This window comes from Pristis pectinata, chromosome 27 (assembly GCF_009764475.1).
Source record: "Pristis pectinata isolate sPriPec2 chromosome 27, sPriPec2.1.pri, whole genome shotgun sequence".
NCBI lineage: Eukaryota > Metazoa > Chordata > Chondrichthyes > Rhinopristiformes > Pristidae > Pristis > Pristis pectinata.
The window spans coordinates 18,058,271-18,078,845 of record NC_067431.1 but is presented as its reverse complement, the minus strand read 5'-3'; the positions used below and the strand labels follow the sequence as shown (position 1 = coordinate 18,078,845).

The 20,575-nt window shown below is 41.9% G+C and overlaps 1 protein-coding gene across 5 annotated transcripts in view; it reads left to right on the top strand.

The window, feature by feature from the left end:
• The first annotated feature begins 2,040 nt into the window (after nucleotides 1-2,040).
• nectin1b (nectin cell adhesion molecule 1b) overlaps nucleotides 2,041-20,575 on the top strand; it is a 379,915-nt gene continuing 361,380 nt past the window's right edge. For all 5 annotated transcript variants that reach the window (XM_052039770.1, XM_052039767.1, XM_052039771.1 and 2 more), the window contains exon 1: nucleotides 2,041-2,407. In XM_052039770.1, the coding sequence (XP_051895730.1) occupies nucleotides 2,344-2,407 (64 nt within the window). In that variant the 5' untranslated portion in view covers nucleotides 2,041-2,343. The remainder of the gene's footprint in view (nucleotides 2,408-20,575) is intronic.

The following is a 20,575-nucleotide window of genomic DNA, read 5'->3' as shown; positions in this document are numbered from 1 at the left end:
CTACTGTAAAGTATCCTTAATGTTGATGGCTGGTGGGAGATTTATGGGACTGTTAATGGGCATATGGTAGAGGATGGGTAGCAGGGAAATAACTGGGGGAAGTAGGATTGATGGGATTACCAGCATTGACTTAAATCGCCTATGTAATGAGAAATACTTTCTATACAGTGATGGGATTCGTTAAGGAAATTAAAATTTCTTCTGTGTTTCTCCCTTTTCTCACGCAGTCTCTGGATTAGCTGATAACACTCTCCCCTCTGAATCAGAAGGTTATGGGGTAACATCGAGAGACTTAAACCCAAAAATCCAGGCTCAGCACTGAAGAAAAATGCTGGAGGTTCCAGCTTTTGTGAAGGTGAAATACTTTGTAGCTCAACTGTGGAGAAGAACGACATACCTGGAACTTGTAATGAGTTCCAGTGGTGAGACCATCAGCATTTATTGCAATAAGAGGAAAATCAGACAGTAACATCCAGAGTATGCACACATTTACGTGAACATAAATTTGCTAAAGTTGCTGTCTGGTACTTTTCTCCTCCACAGATTGTGTTGTTGTAGTCTTCTTCATTATGTCAGCGATCTAACAAAAACCTTAATTATTCATATCCTATTCTCACTAAAAAGTACTGTAAGGACATGTTGAATGAGGTATGTGAGTTTTTAATGGCATACTAAGCCATAATTACTGAACAATCCTTCTACCTCTGAAAAAATCTAACATTTAAAAAACTGTTTCTTAGTGAATTGGAATCCAAAGTATTTCGAATGTTACATTTTTGCTTTTAAAAAAGAATTATATTTCAGCTACAATCTTAATCTTATGCATATAATCTTAAATAACGTGCATAAGATCTCCGTTTTCAAAATCTGCAATTTTAGCTCTGTTCATGCTGCTTGACCTGATGAGAGTTCTCAGCGTTTTCTGTTCATATTTTTACCTCCTTGTTTCCAGAATTCTTCAGTCTGATTGGCTCCCAACCAGTGTGATGGCATCACTGTTGCTGGGTGCCATAGATCCTTCCAGCTCACAGTTCCTACAGTAATTGATGCTGAGGGAAAGGAAATCTCTTCCTGAGAGCCCGTTAATTTCTTATGGTGAAAGCTGTGCCTTTGTCACTGACCGGAAAATACTGTTTGGTAACGATAAAAGAAAGATTTAAATGTATGTAGAGGCACAAGAGGGTCTGCAGATGCTGGAAAACTCTTACATGTTTCCTGTGAGAGGCTGCGGTTCCAAACTACTTAAAAAGCCACAAAATGCTTCGGGACATTCCCAGTCCTGATGAAGGGTCTCAACCCGAAACGTCGACTGTTCATTTCCCTCCATGGATGCTGCCTGACCTGCTGAGTTCCTTCAGCATTTTGTGCGTAAATTTATATAGCGCCTTTCCTGTCACCTTGAGCACACTCCAAATTATTTTACAACTATTCCCCTTCCGAAATACATCTACTGTTACAAACTCGGAAATGCAGCAAGCGATGTATGAAAAGCAAGATCCCAACCAACAGCAAAGTAAAAGTGACAAATATTGAGCAGGATAATAGGGATAATTTTCCTTGAAATGGCGCCATGGAATCCACTTAACCCCTGATCCAAACACTATTAAAGTGTTTTGGGCAACTTGCTGACCATAACTTGGCTGTGTTGTTTACTGGAAGAGGCTGCGGTTCCAAACTACTTCAAAAGCCGCAAAGTGCTTTGGGACGTCCCCAGGATCTTAAAAAGCGCTGTCGAAAAAGCAAATCTCGCTTCCAACTGGATCATGCGCCTCTCAAGACAAATTTCTGCCCAGGCAGTGCATTTGCATGCAGACACTTGGAGAACGCCGGTGCCCACAATACTTCTCCCAGAGTCTCTCTCTCTCTAGGTTTTAAACCCTGCTGACAGATGCAATCAGCTACAATGCAAACGAATCCACTCCCACCTCCCACATTTCGCCTTAATCCTTGCCCAGTTATGTGACATCAGCCCGCGCTGAAAGCCCCGCCTCTCCCGGGCTGGCGTTGGGAAATGATTGACTGGGGAGGGAGGGAGTTTGGTCCCAGTTTGCGGAGGCTGGCGGCCGGGAGAGCGAGCGGGAGCATATCGCTGGCGGAGAGCGGGCTGAGCAGCGGCGCAGCGCCAGTGTAAAGCCGCTTCTCCGGCAGCTGCAGCGGCCTCTCGGGGGTAAAGCCCCCCTCCCTGAGTTGGGGGTAACATCCACCTGGGGGCGGCGGCGGCGGCTGCTGTTTCTTTTCCTCTGTGTGTCTGATTTAAAGCATTTGATCAGAGCGCCGAAGTGCTGCTGCCGGATATTGGTGCGTGTTGTGTTGAGCGTGAGTGTGAGCAGTCTCGCTGCCGGGATGGATTCGGGATTGTGTCCCCGGAGCACGGCTCGCCTTCTGCTGCTGGTGGCGGTCTTGCCAGGTAGGAAACCGAGGAAAGACAGCAAATAATAAAATAAAAGGGGGTGGGGTGGGGTGGGGGCTGTGTGTGTGTGTGAGAGAGAAACTACCAAAAGCAGGAGAAAGAGAAATGGACAGGAGCAATGCAACGCCGGAGCGGATGGCTGGACGTGTTCGGAGATAGACAGGGGCAGAGAGTTGGGGCAGGAATTGAAGTCTTGCCACTTCGCAAGTCAGAAACGCTGCATTTCCAGCCCCCACTTTGAACAGGATCCTTCGGGTGCAGCAGTCTCCGCACAGTTGAGATGCTAACTCGATTTGTTATTGGAAAAATGTGAATTGCAAAAAAGACGCAGCTGAACGTTCCTCGTGTAGTTTATCAGTGATGAGTCATGTAACAAAAATAATTATATATCTCATTGATGCGTTTGCAAACTGTGTCAACCCCTCTGACTAACGTTAAAAGCATAAACACAATTCTTTACAAATATTCAGTGCCACTGAAAGCAGAGGCCAGAGGCACTGATGAAATAGATTCTGGAGACTGGCTGTCCTACTGAGGTTTAATGTTTCATCCCTATCTCAAACTCCGCTTTTAAGAGTTTCTGACTGAGTTCTCTAAGCTGAGCATTTCCCTGCCTTTGGAATTCTGCTATCTGTTGCAACCCAGCAGGGGTTTGAAGGCTGGGGCGGGGCTTTGTGTTAATTCAAGGATCAATGGATTCTGTCGGGCATGTACGGCCACATTTATTTTACCCCTGAGATTCCTTATTAGCTTAGATTCCATGACTTGAAGTTGAATGAGGGGACTTTGGAGAAAAGGCGGGGGTGGGGGGTTGGGATTCGGATTAATTCTCACAGCCCGAGCGTATGATCCCCAATTTTCTTGCACCCTTTTCTGTCACATTTTTCATCTAGATTTCCCCCCCCCCCCCTCCACCACTCAGCCTTCTCATTTCAGTTTTCATTTGCAGTTGGGCTCGATTCTCCCTTTCCTCCCCGACACATCTCCCAGTAATGTTTCTTGCCAAAGTCAATTGTTTAGTGCCTTTAATGTCTGATCCCAGAGCTTTGATAGACATTTCTGTCTGATGTGAAGTGCCTGTGTTCTCAGTCTCAAAGCTTCCTGCGCTGTGATTCCTGTTGAAGGCAGTATAAATTGAACCCTCTATTGATGTTTTATGCCTCATTGCTACACTTACAAACCACGGATCCCATCTCCAAAAAGCATTATGCTGGTTTATTAACATGTAAATGTTCCTTATTTTTATGCCAGATGACTTGAATTGACCAAACCACTTTCATACGTATGTTTTAATATCTTGGATTGAGTTTTTCTAGTTAAAATTATTAACTGGCTGCCATAATTTCCCAGTTAATCTCTTGTGTGATACATGAGTATGGATTGGTGAAGTGGCCTGGATGTGGTTTATGCTCTGAATGTTATATTGGTTGTGAATGAATTGGATTTTTTGATTCTTCTTCTGGTAGCGAGCTTGATTATTGGTATTTTGTTTTCATGTCATTAAAAATTGTGGAGCTCTCAATCAGAGCCTGTGCCCTGAATGGGTAACAGGCTGTTAGCATTGTCAGTCTTTCTGACTCTTTGAGATGTGATCAGTTTGTTACTGTTATACTGCCTCAGGCTTTGAGTGGAGCTGGAGTTGGACTCCATTTATTTTTCTTGTGCTGTACAGTGCACCATGACCATTATGGTGGTGTGCACTGAGAATGTGATTCAGTATAGCTGGCACCAAAACAACAACTGATGTAAGCTGTGAAGTTCTGAAAATGCCCAAAATGAACAAGTTTCTTTCTGTCATAGCCTGTGAGTGATTTGTATAAAGTCCTCGTCCTTGTCCATCACATTCAATTGTTGTGCTGCCACCACTCAGCCGGGCATGTTGCTAGGAAAGTGAGTGGGAGGAATGACATTATTTGGAAGCCACGTAGAAATAGGAGTCTGTCCCACAATATATATTCAATTAAGTTCTGATTCCCATGTTAATTGATGGAGAGAATGAGGCAAAAATTTGGGTGCACTCTGCTATACTGAGAGCACAGATTTAACATGGTCTATTCTTGAGGTATACAATGGCACATAGTAAAAGGAAGGAATATTAAGATAATTGTACATGGATATTGTGCAGAGAGTATTGTCTCAATTTGTTAGCATTTCATGTATTTGAAGGATTTGCATTGCATTGGTGCAATTCAAATTTCAGCCAGGATAAGAAAGGGAAAAAAGGGTTATTCTATAAACTGGCAGTAGTAAATGTGTGAGTAACTGTCAAACGTGTCGAAGCGTCCTTCTATTGACTTCGCCTGATGATTAAGCTGCTCAACAATGAAGAGGGTTTGCTTCTAAAGAGAGAAAGCAAAGTAGGCTTATAGGATCTCCTGATTTATGCACCCTCCCCCTTCTCCAGGAACACATTCTTTTCTTTTGTAGGCCACCCCCTGCCTCGATTGTGAATAATGAGTTTCTCGCAGAATCTTGGTGCTCAATAGTCACCAACCATTTAGATAATATAAATTAATTTGAAAGCAGTATAAAGAATAGATATAAAGCTGAAAATGTTCACAAGGGCTTAACAAGTAACAACTGATTTAACTCTGCAGTTTGTTAATAATCACAATATTTCAAAAGGCAGCATAACAGTGTAGAGTGTATATTTTATTATTTACATTCAGTGACATTTATTACTAACCTGACCTGCTGTCACAATATCTTTAATACTACATTTTCATAGAACTGTATGCTGATTGGGAGGAAGGAGATGGGGAGATTGGGGAAGGCAAGGGGATAGAGTGCTGAGGAGGAGAAGGCTAACAACCTTGCAACAGTAGCCAGGCTCTGGTAGAATGTACAGTTCCATTTGGGTAATCCTGTCTTGCCCCAGTTAATCTCAGCCTGTCCTACATGCTGTCGAGAGGCCGGTTGTCAGAGATGCGAGTTCACGACAGTTCAATAAGCCACCTTGTGGATATCCCAACTGAGCTAGTTTCCTATCCTTTGTGATTTTGTGTGTTGAGAAGATGAATATTTCATTCAGATGTGTTTGGTATGGATACAAAGCACCAAGCTGTTAGTGGTTTTAAAAATATTGAAATTGTGTCTGGTATTGGAAAATTGTTTTAACTTGTTGGGGCGTGGGGGGGGGGGGAGGTGCGGGGGAGGTGAGGAAAGAGTGTTGTAGGCAAAAGAAATGTCTTCCCACAACATGACGGGAGATGCTCCATTGGCACTGCTCTTGGGTAGCTGTGATTTGGATACACCTGTGATGTACAGCTGTTTGGAAGGAATGGTTTTAAGATAAAATTGAGCAGCAACTGTCATTCTATGTTCATAAGTGAACAATTAGGAAAATGCTGTTAATTGTTAACATGTGCCAGTTTTAGAGTTCATCTGTATTTGCTTGTTTAATAATAGATTGTTATAGGTCCAATTTTACGGTTGCATGCTAGACAAAAAAAAAGTAGATAGTGCATAACTGCTTTTGATGTGGGTGCGCCCAATGTCCATTTTTCACTGACTGCAATTCATCTCCACCAGCCTCCACTTTGCAGTGTTCAAACCTGTGTCGACATGTAACAGTAGAATTCAATCTGCCATGCCTGTTGATAGATTGTAGACCATGCAAACATTAGAAACCAGTCTCTTTCGTTTACTAAATGCTGCTGGATTGCAGTCATTGAATTTAGTTTTATGGCCTGTGGATAGTGGCTGTAACATGTCAGATTTATATCCTGTAAATTCCACAGTGTGGCACTTAACATTTTTTCACTTAGGAATGGTGGGTTAGAGGTCTTTAGACTTTGATTTTAAAAGCACCATCAGCCACTGATTTTAGTTTAATTATTATTTATTTCCATTTTTAAAAATTTTTTTTGGTTAAAGATTATCTCTAGGGGTACAGCCTATAACATTGCCATTCGTTGAACAGATAAAATAGTTCCAGGCCTTTACAAATGTAGTTCAGAACATAAAAATGTCCAAGGACAGACTTTTCAAACATTTTCTTTAAATTTTTTTTCATTAAACTTTTTTTCATTATTACAGTCAATTTAGATACTTGGATGTGTGAGGGCCCAGAGATTCCCTCCATTCATTATTGCCAATATCTCCTTCACACCGAAACTGCCTTTAGCAAGCTCTTTATGCCAAATCTCTTCTGGTGCTCTTAATGCCTTGAAGGTGGAAGTCTGTCTAGACCCTGTGAATGGTCTTGCATCTGGGGAGCTGCTCCACAATTTTCAAACAGTCAGTCTTTCATCATCTATTCTCTTTGGCTTATTTACTTTACTCTCCAGTTTTGCTGTCCTGTAGTGTATGATTTGACTGGTGACACCATTCTTTGACAGAGATCCAATATTTTCCATTAGGCTTGGCATAGTTTTGTCACTGTTTTTCCCCACCCCACATCCTACTTCTCCTGCCTTGCATCTCCTTTGCTGAAGACACTGTAGTCCAGGTTTTATTGCTGAGCCTAATGAAAATGTCATTTAACTACTTCATGTCACAAGCTTGGTAGTCAGCACTGGTATAGTGGTTCATTAATAGTTAAGTCTTGTCCAGGCCTCTTTGAGTTCCCATTTTCACAGTTGTTTTAATAATCCGTGGGGGGAACCCTTGGAGGATTTTCCGTTCTCCCACAACCTAGCATGCTGAGATCAAAGCAAGGTGCTCACCCCCTGTATGAGATTTACTGAGATAATAAACCTGGCACCATACTAGTTTACATTTTAGGCCGAGCCTTGTATGTGAAGGAACCTTTCAAAGTCGCTTGTTGGTAATGAGGAGATAAGACATTCACACATTTGTGGTAATAGAGCAAAACCATGGTGGTAAGAGATTGCATAACCTCTAGTTGAGAGTGGAGCTGCTCCAAGGATGATGGTTGGACAGTACACTTTGCTGTTCCACGACAACCAATCCACATTGGTCAAGATGCCTGTGTGCGGAGTGACACAGAAGCATTCAGGAGACTTGAACACTTTTTTTTCAATTAATGTCACAAGAAAACCTGATCTTCAGGCTGTTTATTGCATTGCTTTTTATGGATGCTGTGAATAAATTGGCTGTTGTTTCCCTATTTTAAGATGGTGGCAACATTTCAAAAGTACTTCAAGAGCTGGGAAGTGGCCAAAGGTTTTGCAAAATGTTATATAATTGCAAGATTTTTCAAAATCTCTTTCTGTAGTTTGCAGAATGTATCTGAGCATAGATTTTTTTATTCCCAAACTATTTAAATCATGTTTGTTTTTTGTTTCATTATTATCTGGGCCATTGATTTCCCAATCTAAGTCCCTTGTTCAGTTGAACTTCTTGCTCCCGAATCCTTATCAGAATGTACAAGGCCACGTCTGCGGATGTATCCACATTTCCAGTGCATTGAAAGTGAATGGGTAACTTTTCTCAGACAAAGCATTTGGAAGAGATTTTGAAGCTGTTTCTTTTTCTCCCAACACCCTCTGCCTAAACCCTCCCCCTACCCTGCCAGTGTTATGATTTTCTATTTCAGATTGTAGTATTGTACCACTCTTTGCTATTGTTATCCTTTGGGAAATGGTCACTGTACTACAGAAAACACTAAGCCTCTCAGGCACTACATCATTCCAATTAGTGCAGTTTATTGAGAGGAAGTGGAGTGTAAACAAGCGTCCAGGTCAGCAAATGACTAAACTTCATTGAGGCATAAGGAATGTTATCATCTCCCTGGTGAACCATGCTTGGAAGCTTAAAAACAAATTGCCACGCAGCCTCTAACCAAGAAATGACACAAAGCTGTTGTCACTTCCCCATCCTCTAGTGCAGGGGCTGATGTGGAGTGAGCATTGGAGAGATTTACAGGCAGAAGTAGACCCGAAACATTGACTCTCTCTTTCCACTGATGCAGCCTGACCTGAGTTTCTCCAGCATTTTTTGGTTTTATTTCAGGTTTTATTTCAGGTTTTCAGCATTTGTAACTTTTTTTTGATTTTTCGAGGAACAAAATTTGACTGTAAAGAGGTTAGGAATGAAAAGGCAAGTGAATCACATGGGAAGGTTATAGACAAAGTGATGTCTCACTTACGTCTGACTTGAATCTTAGAATTCAAGTGAATGTATTGATTGTGTTGTAAGACTTCACTTTTATTGTGTAACTGAGTGCCATGTATGTGGATTTTGTACATGGGTGTTTAATTCAGTAGTTAACATTGACTTGGAATTTCTGCTGTGTACAGATCTGTCTTTTAAATGTTCCTACTGCAGCAGAGCAGGAGCCTTTTTTTTTGCAGACTTGAGTTTTGCTGACAATGAGGTAGAATTGTTTGCATTTGTTCCTGATTTTGCCAAATTTGATTGTTTGCTTCAGTAACTCCAGCTGTTGTAACCTCCTGACTGTGTCCCTGTGGTTTCAGAGTTGGATGAAGGCCTCATTATCTGCAAGTGTGCAGTGTGGGACAAGCAGCTGACTTCTCAATTTAATCATTGATAGGAAGTGGTGAAATTGGATTGTAATGGTCATTAACAGGTCTGCTCCTATTATCCTTTAACCTGTGGATACCTCGGGGAGACTACAGACTTGCTCAGCCAAGAAGATGGATTGCCTTTTGAAGAGGTTTGGAGAAGGTGGCCAGTTTGCCTGAATTCACAAGCTGCCTGTCGCTTGTAGGTTTGTCTCACGGTTGGGTAGGGTGGGAAACAAGTCAAAGTGAAGACATTCCCTGTGGGTCAGTGGCAAACCTGATCTGCAGCTCCTGTTAAATCGTGATGCGAAATGTTTAAACTAATTTCGAGTTGGCGTCAAATCCAGAGCAGTTTGTTCTTGGCTATCATTCCTGTGCTTAACAATAATTGGGTTTAATGGCTTGGCCAATTTACCCAGGAGGGTTTTGCCTTGCTGGATTATTTGCAATGGAAGTGAACTCTCGGCAATGACTTGTTTGCTGAGAGTCAGCTCATCACTTTTAAGGATATTGGCCGAAAATCTTTTCATCAAAATGCATTGCCCCCTCATTAATGAGCTCAAGCAGACAAATTGAATGACACCTTCTCAGTGGTTGTCCCAATCAATGCTCTTAGCCCAATCTTGAATGCCTTAAGCAAGATGTTGTCTTGCACTTTAGCTGAAGACTACCTCGGAGGCTATCGAAAGCCAGAAGCCGTTAAAATGTCAAAGAATCATTAACAATGCTTGAGTGCTAAAGGAACTGGAAGACATCTTGGAGCCACCTTTACTTCTCCAAAGGGACCCTGCTTACCTCTTTGGGTGTGTAGTCACTGAGATGAGCAACAACTGATATAGATTTGAGAGCCTTCCTACAGGCAGTAGGGGGTTCTCCCCCAGTGGCTTAGCTTAACATGTAATGCAAAAGCTTTGTCGTGACAAACCATCGAGCATGGATTTGCACCACACCCCACCGAGCAAGGCTTCTACCAACTGCAGCTTGGTTGGCTGCTTGCCTGTCTGCAGATTGCAATAAGCACTGGCATTGGAACACAGCTTGCATCTTGCTGCCTGTCTTCACATATTACCAAGTGTTTATCCATGTCGGTGTTTACTCAGCAAGTCCCCAATGGAGCTGCCATCAATAACATGACAGGACCTGGAGTGGGCAACATGCATTATGGCAGCCACCCTTGATGATGCCAGCTTTGGAGAAGGTAAATTGCAAAGCTGCATGCTTTATTAAATTACTTTAGAAACTGCTGCACAATTAAAGGGCCATTTGACACACCAAGTCCCCAAGGCAGTATTGGAGAGTTCTAATCATATAATGAAAATTGTCTAAAGCTGTCTCATTCTGCTCCTATCTTGCCTCATAGTAAGTAATGCATTAAAGCGGTCTATTATTCATTAAAGTTAGCCCTTCTGAACCTGGTAATTTGATCGAAGGTGGTTAATTATTGAAATGCTTATCATTATGGAGTAGAAAATAGCTGCAACACTCCTCTGAATAAGGAAATGATCAATTCTATTGGACTGATTTGCCATTGCAGATTAATTACATAATCACAATAGAGATCAGCATCTGGTTGACACAGAATAATAAATATTATTAACACTGAATTTTGGACCGCAATCTGACTGGAGAATACTGGGTATGGCAGTGAATTACAAATGGGAAATCTGCCTCAAGTTCATGTGGCCAATGTGTTTGCTGGCTTAAAAAATTAATTGGGCTTTATTAAAAATTTTGGTTTTGGGCAAAAAGTAGATGACCAGGATAAAAGTTATTTCTTATTGCAAAGTCACACTTCCTTTCCTTTTATAAATGTGTCATTGCTATGTAGAAAAACGTAGGTCAGTTTTGGAAGCAGAAGAATTACTTGGAGTGACAAAACTGAGGCAGTAAAGTATCCTCAGTGTTATGAGTGTGGACTTGCTGCATCATGTTAACAGGGAAAGGAGCTATAATAAATGAGCCACAAAGTTATCAGGGAAAAGGATGATAGGGAATGCACACAGATGTAAGGTGTTTAATATATTGTGGGTAGGTTGTTTAGTAATCTGTCTGGGTGCTCAGATTTTAAAGTAAAATTCTGTTGTTTTTTTTGTTTGCTTCCAAGGTCAAGTTTTTTGAATAATTTTTCCATTCTTGCTGTTTCTCTTCATTACCTGGGGATGTTACCGGGGACCGATGTTGAGGTTTTTTTTTCTGTTTGTGCCTCAGAACTGGGGGCTACCTTAATGTGCCATCTGGCAGGCATGGTTTATGGAATCTTAATCCTTACAATACAGAAGGATGCTGATTGGCCCATCGTATTTATGCCAGCTTTCTACCAGAGCAACTCACCAGTTCCACCTTCCCAGCATCCTCGAAGTCCTCTCTCGAAGTCCAATTCTCTCTCGACGTCCTCACTAGAACTTTCCTCCACCACAGCAGGCAGTGTATGCCAAATTCCAACTACATGCTGTGTAAAATTGTTTTTTCTCGTGTTATTGTTAATTCTCTTCACCTTTTATACCAGTGACCTCTAGTCTGCGACCCTCCCACTATCCATTCTGTCCATTGATTGTGTTTATTGTTGGATTTTTTTTCTCCCCACCCCAACTGTTTTGCATAGATGGCAGCAATAAGTTAGAGAATTGGAAGACTGACTAAGCAAGAGTAGGGATATTAAGCTGATGGTCAATGTGAGGTCATTCACTTTGGACCAGAGAAAGGCACATTGGAATAATTTTATAATGCAAGAGACTGGGAGCTCTGGAGGATTGAAATGATCCAGATGCCCAAGTACACAGTTCTGTAGACACCGGAGACTGCAGATGCTGGAATCTGGAGCAACAAACAATGTGCTGAAGGAACTCAGTGGGTCTCAGTTTTGTATATGGGTATAGAAGCTAACCAAAAGGGCTAATTTAATGTTGGGTTTTGGAATCCAAAAGTATGGAAGGTAAGTACAGCTTCCTATTTTGAATGCATTTCAAGTCCTCTGTTCAGTTTTGAGCAGTAACATAATGAGTAACTGATATACGAGCTTGAAAAGATGCTCTGCACTTGAATAATACCACTAGGTTAGATTTTGAGGAAGTATTAAATACAGCTTTTTATTGCATTATATTTAGATTAAGTAGTAATCTAAGCAAGGATAACAGAATAATAAAAGGATTTGGAAAGTTCGGGAAACCACTTAATTTGATGGTGAGTTAAGAACAAAGGTTGATTATTTATTTAAAATCAGTGAATGGCCTTTCAGGAGGGAGAATTTGAAAACACTTTCTCAGAGAAATCTGTCAGATGCTTTCCCAAAAGCTATAGATCATGTGTTACTTGGTATTTTTAACATCAGACTGATCATTGAATACTCTGACCTAACAAGACTGAAGGAAGCAAAGATGGTAAATGGAGTTGAGTGACACAAAAACATGACCCTTTGGCAAAGTCTTTAAGTTCCTCCTCAAAACCTCCCTCAGACCAAACCATTGGTCAGCTATGGCTTGGAGATGCCACAGTATGTTTTCTTGTGCTAAAAGTGCTGTCTCGATGCTGTTTGTATGGTTATGTATTGGCTTTAGGATATTGGAGTTCGACTTCCTCTTCAGTGATCAGTTTTATGCCACTTTATGAAGCATTTGGGAATTGATTGACCTTTGAAAGGATTTGCAGTAAGAAAAGTCCAGGGTTAACAGAGAAATACTGAAAGTATGTTGCAGATTATAACACTCCTAACTTGAATGAATACTGATGTTGGGAGTAAAGGAGTAATGCATTCTTGTGGTTAACAAACTTTGCACAGCGTCCTATCCTTGTTATTGAAAATCCAACTTTAATGAATGGATTTGCTTTGATCTCTCTGAAACTCCAGTGATGACTGGATTACTGGTCAAGAACTACCTCATTGCTTTAGCATGCAATAGTCCTGCAGCATGGAGTCACACTTTTTCAAAGCCTTTTCTGATGCCTGTATAACCCATGTGTAGGAACCCTTCAGAGTTTAAAATGAAACTCCATATTAAACTGAAACAGATTAACTTAGTCAGCATTTAATCTTTTTCAGTGTGCCTAGTGTTATTTTCTAGGACACAGTTACTCCCAGTAAAATTAGGGTTTAGTTCATCCTTTACCAAGTGGCCTATGATTTTCATTTTTGTGTGTGTATGAGTTTCCTTTGTTCCTTGATGCCTTTGTTGTCTCCTCTTGTTCTGGTCTTGTACCTTTTGAAAGTCTGCATGTTTGCACAATTACTTGATCAAATCGTTATTTCTTGGCACACTGGTGAACTAGAAGCATAATCTTTCCAAGAAACATCAAGGCATTAAACTACATTTACAGGCTCTCTAAAGTGACCAGAGGGAATAGGAGGAGATCGGTCACAACTGCCAAAGAGATTGCTTTGAAGCATTAACAGTAATTATTCGGCATTTCATTGGTTGCAGGGCAATGTTCCCAGTCATTACGGAAGTCCATGGATGTTTGGATAAAAGTTGGTTTGCTAATGACATTCTGCTGATTTGGGAGTAATACAATAATTGCTCTAATTCTTGCTCTGTAGGCCTCAATTTCTGCAACATCAATATTTAGATGCTAGTGTTCTTGTGGATAATTGGTGAAGAACAATTCCTATTTTGCCATTGGCACAGTGGTGGTGGTGAGCTGCTCGTGAGAGTGATAAGCACAATACAAACCTTGCTTTAGCTTGGGCATTATCTTGCAGTTGGGCTATTAATACAAGGCTATTAAAATTTCACTATCAAATGGCAGGAGAACATGAGCCTAATGCTTTTGAACTTCCTTGATTCCAACAATTATAGGAATTAGCATAGTTTAATGACCGATGCAGCTGCTCAAACACAGCCACCAGACATGACACGACCTCTGAGATCATCACTGAGCTGGCTTTTAAGGAGGTCAAATTGTCACTGCCTCGTGATCCCGCTGGTACACTGACAAATTTATTTTTTTGTTCATCGTAATGGGTGAAATTCACCTTTGGTTGCCAGTGTTAAACATGCTGCGGCACAGACTGCCAGTTCTTTGCTCCAAGTGTTTGGTCCCATTGAATTCATTGGAACTGAGTGTGCAGAGGTGAGTGCAACTGGTGACTGATTCTGAGGTGCACATTTTGTGCTGACTACCAGACTCATTTCTTTGTTTTGTTTTGAGAGATTCCGTAAGTATTATGTTATGGTTTCTATTTAATAAAAAAAATGTACTGGTTTGTCATTTGATCTGTTTTTCCATAATCTTATTATAGTGCCACATTAATCCAACCACCCCATTGTCCTAACTTAGTTCCATATGAAGAATTTTGTTTCTTGCCTTTTCTCCCCCAGTTGGCAGCTCAGTAATTTCCCATAGAGTTATCTATGTTCATAATGTGCAGCTTTTGACTGTGAATGAGGAACCTTCCGCCTGGCTGGAGATCCAACATTTAAGCCACATTTTAGTCTTGCAGTTTCTGCGTGGTTTGAAATTTCCCATTTTGCACAGGATTTGGCTCTTTTTATTAGCGATCTTCAGTGGTGTAAATGTGACATTCTTAATTTTCTAGGCTATCAAGGTGAAGCTTATCAATCAACTCTTCCAAAGAGGGATAAGTGCCTCCCATGATATCCCTAGGGAACTATGTTCCTATTTAGCTTAACATTCCTGTGTATCATTCTGTATCAACTCCACTGACCTGGATTCCTGTTAATAAGCATTGTAGGTGCTATTGTCTATTTTGATGTGGTCCTAGCAGGCTTGTTACCACATTCCATAGCAGTTATCAAAGAATTTTCCTACCGCAATGGGTTATCTACTTTGGAAGTCTATTGGGGTAATGAAAGTCTTGTGGATTACTGTGTAATCAATTGGTTTGTTTTTCCCTCATTTGTTCTTTCAGTATATTTTGCAACTTTCTTGATGCTTTGCAGTAGTCTCTCTATGAGCAAGGGAGATCCCTGCCCCCAGGATCTTAGCCTGTATTCATTCCTCAGTTGAAGTTAGCTTGGGAGGAACTTTATCTTTGAAGGATGAGTTGATGTTTTGTACTTTACTGTTGTAATGTGATTTTTAGATGTTAAATTGCACTCCCAGGTAGAGAAGACCCAGTGGGAAGAGGAGCAATGGTGTTAACCCTGATGTTCTGCATAATGTTCATCTCTCAATTAACATCTCTAAAGCTGCTGATCTGGCCATATCACTGGTGCTCACGGGATCTTGCTTTGCACAGATTGTTCACCAGCTGCTACACTTCCCAACAGAGAACATAAACGTGCCACACTGTTGCATAGCAGGTAGTGCTGCTGCCTCACAGCACCAGTGATGTGGGTTTGATCCTGATTGCTGGTGCTGTCTGTGTGGAGTTTGCTCATTCTCCCTGTGACCATGTGGGTTTCCCCCAGGGTACTGCCGTTTAATTCTGCATCCCAAAGACGTGAGTGTTGTTAGGTTGGTTACTGTAAACTACCTCTAGTGCAGGTGGGTGGCAGGTGTATCAGAATGGGGTTGATGGGTATGTGAGAGAATGGGTTACAGGAAAATAAGTGAAGGGATGGAATTACTGAGAGTTGGCATTGACTCTGTGGGTTGAATGACTTCCTTTGTTACAAGAAAATATAATATTGCATACAAGTAGGTTAATTGGCTGCTGTAAATTAACTATTAGTGTCGGTGAGTGTCAAATGAACCCACAAAGTAAGTTGGTGGACAAGTGAAAGTTGATGGGCTACAGGAAAGGAATGAATGGGGTTACACTGGGAGCTGGTGTAACTCCCAGTGTAACCCCATCCACTGGGAGTTGCAATGGGAGACCCAATGGGCTGAATGGTCTCCTGTGTTATTATAATGTAAAAAGGTTTCTTTTACTAACCCAATGCAGTCTGTATAGATAAATATTATAGATAATTATTTATTAGTCACATGTACATGGAAATGCAGTGAAATGCGATCTTTTTGCATTACTGAGAATGTGCTGGGGGCAGCTTGCAAGTGTTGCCACTTTTGGTGCCAACGTAGCATGCCCACAGCTCCTAACCTGTGCATCTTTGGAATGTGGGAGGAAACCTGGGCACTCTGTTTTCCTCCCTAATTCTGCCCTCCCCAAAACCAGGTACTGCCTTGCTTTCCTATCAAGATTTTAATTTGTGAAGCAAATGCTTTACGTTCTGTCAATCTAGCCTGTGCTGAGTCTCCAGTTTCTGTTTTTGGGAATGACTAATTGTTGCAATTAGACTTCCTCATTCAGTGAAACTGTGTGGTGCCTTTGGATTGAAACTAAACCAACCAGGTGGTTTGTTTACTGTGTCCATATCCCTGCATCTTTGCCCAGAAGTGGATTTTCCTGCAGTGTGCTGCAATACACCCTTTCTCCCTGCATGTTCCAGCTCGTCTATGTACCTGTACTGCCATCCAATTATACGCCATTCAGCTTGTCATTTGCTGTGCTTTACCTTCTCCTGGTCGTAGTCACCTTTTCCCCTTAGTGAGATTGATGGGCTTTCAGGAGATGACCATTCAACAACCAGAGAGGATGCCTTTTTGTTCCCAATGGTCTATAAGTTTTCTCTTTGATCTTGGCATCTGCTTTTAATTTCACTGCCATTATGAAAGAATTGGTTTGGCAACATGCCAGATTGGCAGGGGTTGTCATGGAAATTATCAATGCATTACTGTATTTTGATTGTTCTACCTTACAACATGTGTTGGTGAAACTTCTGATTCTGAGTTGACTGAAGCCTGAGGATTGTTCTGAAGGCTTCATTGATAACTGGGGCTCCTTGGTTTGTGCTTTTGGCTGGGTGCCCTTTCACACTGCTCCATTGCTGCCTCCTGATCTTTATACACATCTTTTGACAAACTCATTATACAGCTTATCTGCGAGTTCCCTGGATCTATTGGCAGTGATGTGGTAGCGCAAGCTGTGAAGTTTGTGTCTCCTCTGAGAATGTAGCTTCTGGTTGGGGAAGTAAGTTTGTGGGAACTACGGCAGAAAGCAGCTGATTAAAAATCCTCACTCTTGAATAGAAATTCATGTCAGCGTGACCTGTTGCAGGAGGTAGTGCCTGTCTCTGGCTGGCTGGTGGCAGTATGTTGAAGACTTAATATTTCTTTGTTGCAAGCTTCTGTTCCAATGCCTTAACTGAGAACGACTACTCCTTTCAGGTTTGATGCTGACTGATATCTTCAGGAATAAAATTTCCCCTTGATTTGTGAATTTGTTACCATTCAAGCTGACAACTTCAAGTTGCGTATTTTCCCTGAGAATTCCTGTCATGTCTGCGACAAGTTCGTGTCTGTGTTTCCTTGGAAAATATTTCTTCATCTGTTTTCCAGGAGGGTTTTTGGGGTGCTGTGAGCTCGGTCTATCCTTGGACCCCTGGGATAAAACTGCAAATTTCAATGATTTGTTTCAGTTGTCAAGCCTTGGCATTCAGTTTTTCTCCCCGAGAAGTGTCTCTACCATTTGTCCTAACTGGATGTGATTAGCTGCTATGCTGCTATTTTGTGTTGCAACCTTCAGCAGTCAACTGCCTGCTTTCACCACTACTTTGTACAGCAGTGCAGTCAGAGATTTCTATTGATCAACTGTGAGTCCATCTACTCACCTCTTGCTGTAAATAAAAGGGAAAGTGCTTGGACCTATGGCATCTTTCACAACCTCAGGACCTCCCCAAAGCACGTTACAGCCAAGTGCAAACTTCAAGTATAGCTACTGTTGGAATGTGTCTTAATCTAATTAAAAATTGAATTTTTGATCATGCATTATTTGTCATCTAATTCTTCACATTAGCATCAATTTAAAAAATCCCTTTTTAAAATTTATCTTATACTATTTCTCAATGTATGTGTGCAGTTAATTACAGCTTCCAAAGTTGGTGTGTATCGTGGATTCATTACCTACTTGTACCCCAGTGTGAATGATGATGGAGGGACTTGCACTGAGTTCATGCCTCAGTCTGACCAGAGTGCCATGTCCTGTTGAAACAAAGTCCAGTGTTGGGTCGTGCAGAGAGCTTCATTTGGAATATCTTCAATCTTTCACCTGGTTTAGCTTTACTCTGTATCTAACCCATGACGGCAGACGTGGTAGTGTAGTGGTTAGCATGACACTATTACAATGCCAGCGACCTGGGTTCATTTCTGGCCGCTGTCTGTAAGGAGTTTGTACGTTCTCCCTGTGTCTGCATGGGTTTCCTCCAGGTGCTCCGGTTTCCTCCCACATTCCAAAGACGTATGGGTTAAGAAGTTGTGGGCATGCTATGTTGGCGCCGGAAGGGTGGTGACACATGCGGGCTGCCCCCAGAACACTCCACACAAAGATGCATTTCACTGTGTGTTTCGATGTAGGTGACTAATAAAGAAATCTTATCTTGTGTTGTGTCTGTACTGGCAGAGTCTGAGGGGACAGTGTAGAGGGAGCTTTACTCTGCAATTTACCCACACTCTACTTGCTGTGGAAGAGTTTGATGTGATTTATGGAGAAGAGGCTTTACCTTGTATCCAACCTGTGGAGTCCCTGCCCAGGAGTGTTTGACTGGGAATTGGTACTGAGATACAGTGGGGGAAAAAAACTTTGTTTTGCATGCTATCCAGGCAGATCATTCCAAACATAAGTACATCAAGGTTGTACAAAGGGAAAAGCAATAACAGAATGTAGTGCTACAGTTACAGAGCGTGTGTAGTGATGGTAGAAGTATGTTGCAAGGGCCATGACGAGGTAGATTGAGAGATCAAGAATTTTTCTTTATTGTACAAGAGATCCACTCGAGTGAAGTGGAGGAAGCTTTAGTCTTTCTAATCTGTGCTGTACTTGCTATGGGAGAGCTTGATGGGACAGTTGAGAGAGAGTTTACTATGTATCTAACCTATGCTGCTGTGCCTGTTCTTGTTGAGTTTGATAGGGCAGTCTAGAGGGAGCTTTACTCTGTCTATGCACAATGATGTATAAGAATTGCTGAAAGCTTTTTTGAAATCTGTAGGGAAGAAACTGTTTCCAAGGAAACAACATAACAAGGTTGCTTCATGTTTCAGATTAACTTCCACTGGCCGCTGAATGGGGGAAAAAAAACTACATTGATATAGCACCTCCTGGAGGTCCCAAAATGCTTTAAAACTTTTGAAGTACTTAACAATGGTAGGGACCTCGTAAATCAATTTCTGCGCAGCAAGCTCTCCCAAACAGCAATGTAATAATAACCAGGCCATGTATCTTGGTAATGTTGATGGAAAGATAAATGTTACCCAGGATGGTTACCCACTTCAAAATAGTAACGTGATCTTTTGCATCCACCTGAGAAAGAACAGATGGGGAGCTGGTTTAGTGTCCCATCTGATGAATGGACAGTGCAGCAGTCCCTCAGTGCTACACGGGAGCATCAGCCTGGATTTTTGTCCTTGGATCTGTGGTGTAGGACTTGAATGCAGAACCTTCTGTCTCAATTGAGAATGCTGCCCATTTTACTCTGCTGATGCCGGTCACAAATACCTGTTGAAAATGACTCTTCAAACAGGGAACTTTGTACCTTGTGGGCTCATTGTGGGATTTGAAAATATGAGAGCAATTTCCCTAATCAGATGTGTTTACAATTTCACTGAGGAACCCAGGGGCCAGAGCTGTCGGTTAGATTATTGCCCTTTCCTTCCCAGCTCACTAGCCAACCAAAAATCAGACTTTTGTTTGGAATACGGGCTCTGGAAATTCCTGGTGATGAAAGGTGTATTCCAACTGCAGCTGAGTTCTCTGGCATACGGAGCAGCTAGTTGAAATAAATCAGAGGCGGTGTGCATTCAATAGATTGAGAAATAATGAGGTGAAGTTTTTAGATGTGCTAGGAAAATGCCATCATTGATCTTTGCTGCTTCTGGTGTACCTTCACACAAGTGCACCAGACTGGGTTACTACAGGTAATAAATGGCAGGAGCTGTTGCACTGAATTATTCAACTCCTTGCTCTGGCACAGATGTTTGATCCTCTGGGCCTTTAGTTCCTTAAGTTGTCAGTGGTGCAAGTAGGTTAGTTTTACACCATCTGGACACAATGGCAGAAACTGCTTAGTAAGCTGCAGCAGCCCTCAGCCCCTGAAGTTGGGTGACCAGAACAAATTTTGCAGGGCCCAAAATGAATAAAGGCTGTTTTATAAATGATCGGGGGTGACAGGAGAGTGCAGCTGTGCCAGCTAGTTTCAGTTCTTCCTACAGAGGTCAGTGGCCACGAGGCACGAATTCAAGTTAACAGGTAGAAGGGGGGAGAAGTTGGGGATGATATTTTTCCCAAAGAGTGGCTGAGGTGGGGGAGGGACAGGGACAGGGCTGTGGAGTTTGCTGCTACTCTCACTGTATTTGCAAAGAATCTGGGTGTAAACTTGATAACTTGAAGTCTCCAGACTTGGAGCTGGGATGTGGGATTGGCTCCAGAGTCTCTGTCCTCAAGCTGGCAAGGATACAGTACTGTTTGCACATTCTCCCCATGGCCATGTGGGTTTCTGCCTGGTGTTCTGGTTCCCTCCCACATCCCAAAGATGTGCTTGTAGGTTTATCCACCACTTAAAGATGGTTAAAAATAATCAAAAGGGCTTTGAGGAGAAATACAGGGAAATAGTGGGGGAATGGGAATGATGGGGTTGCTTTACTGGGAGCCAGCATGGACAATGGGCTGAACAGCCTCCTTAAAATATGGGGAAGATTCAGCATTTAGGATAAGCAGATTAAATGATAGAAGCAGGGCGGGCTGCACTGGAGGAGTAAAATTCCAAGTAATAGATCAGCACTAATAGAG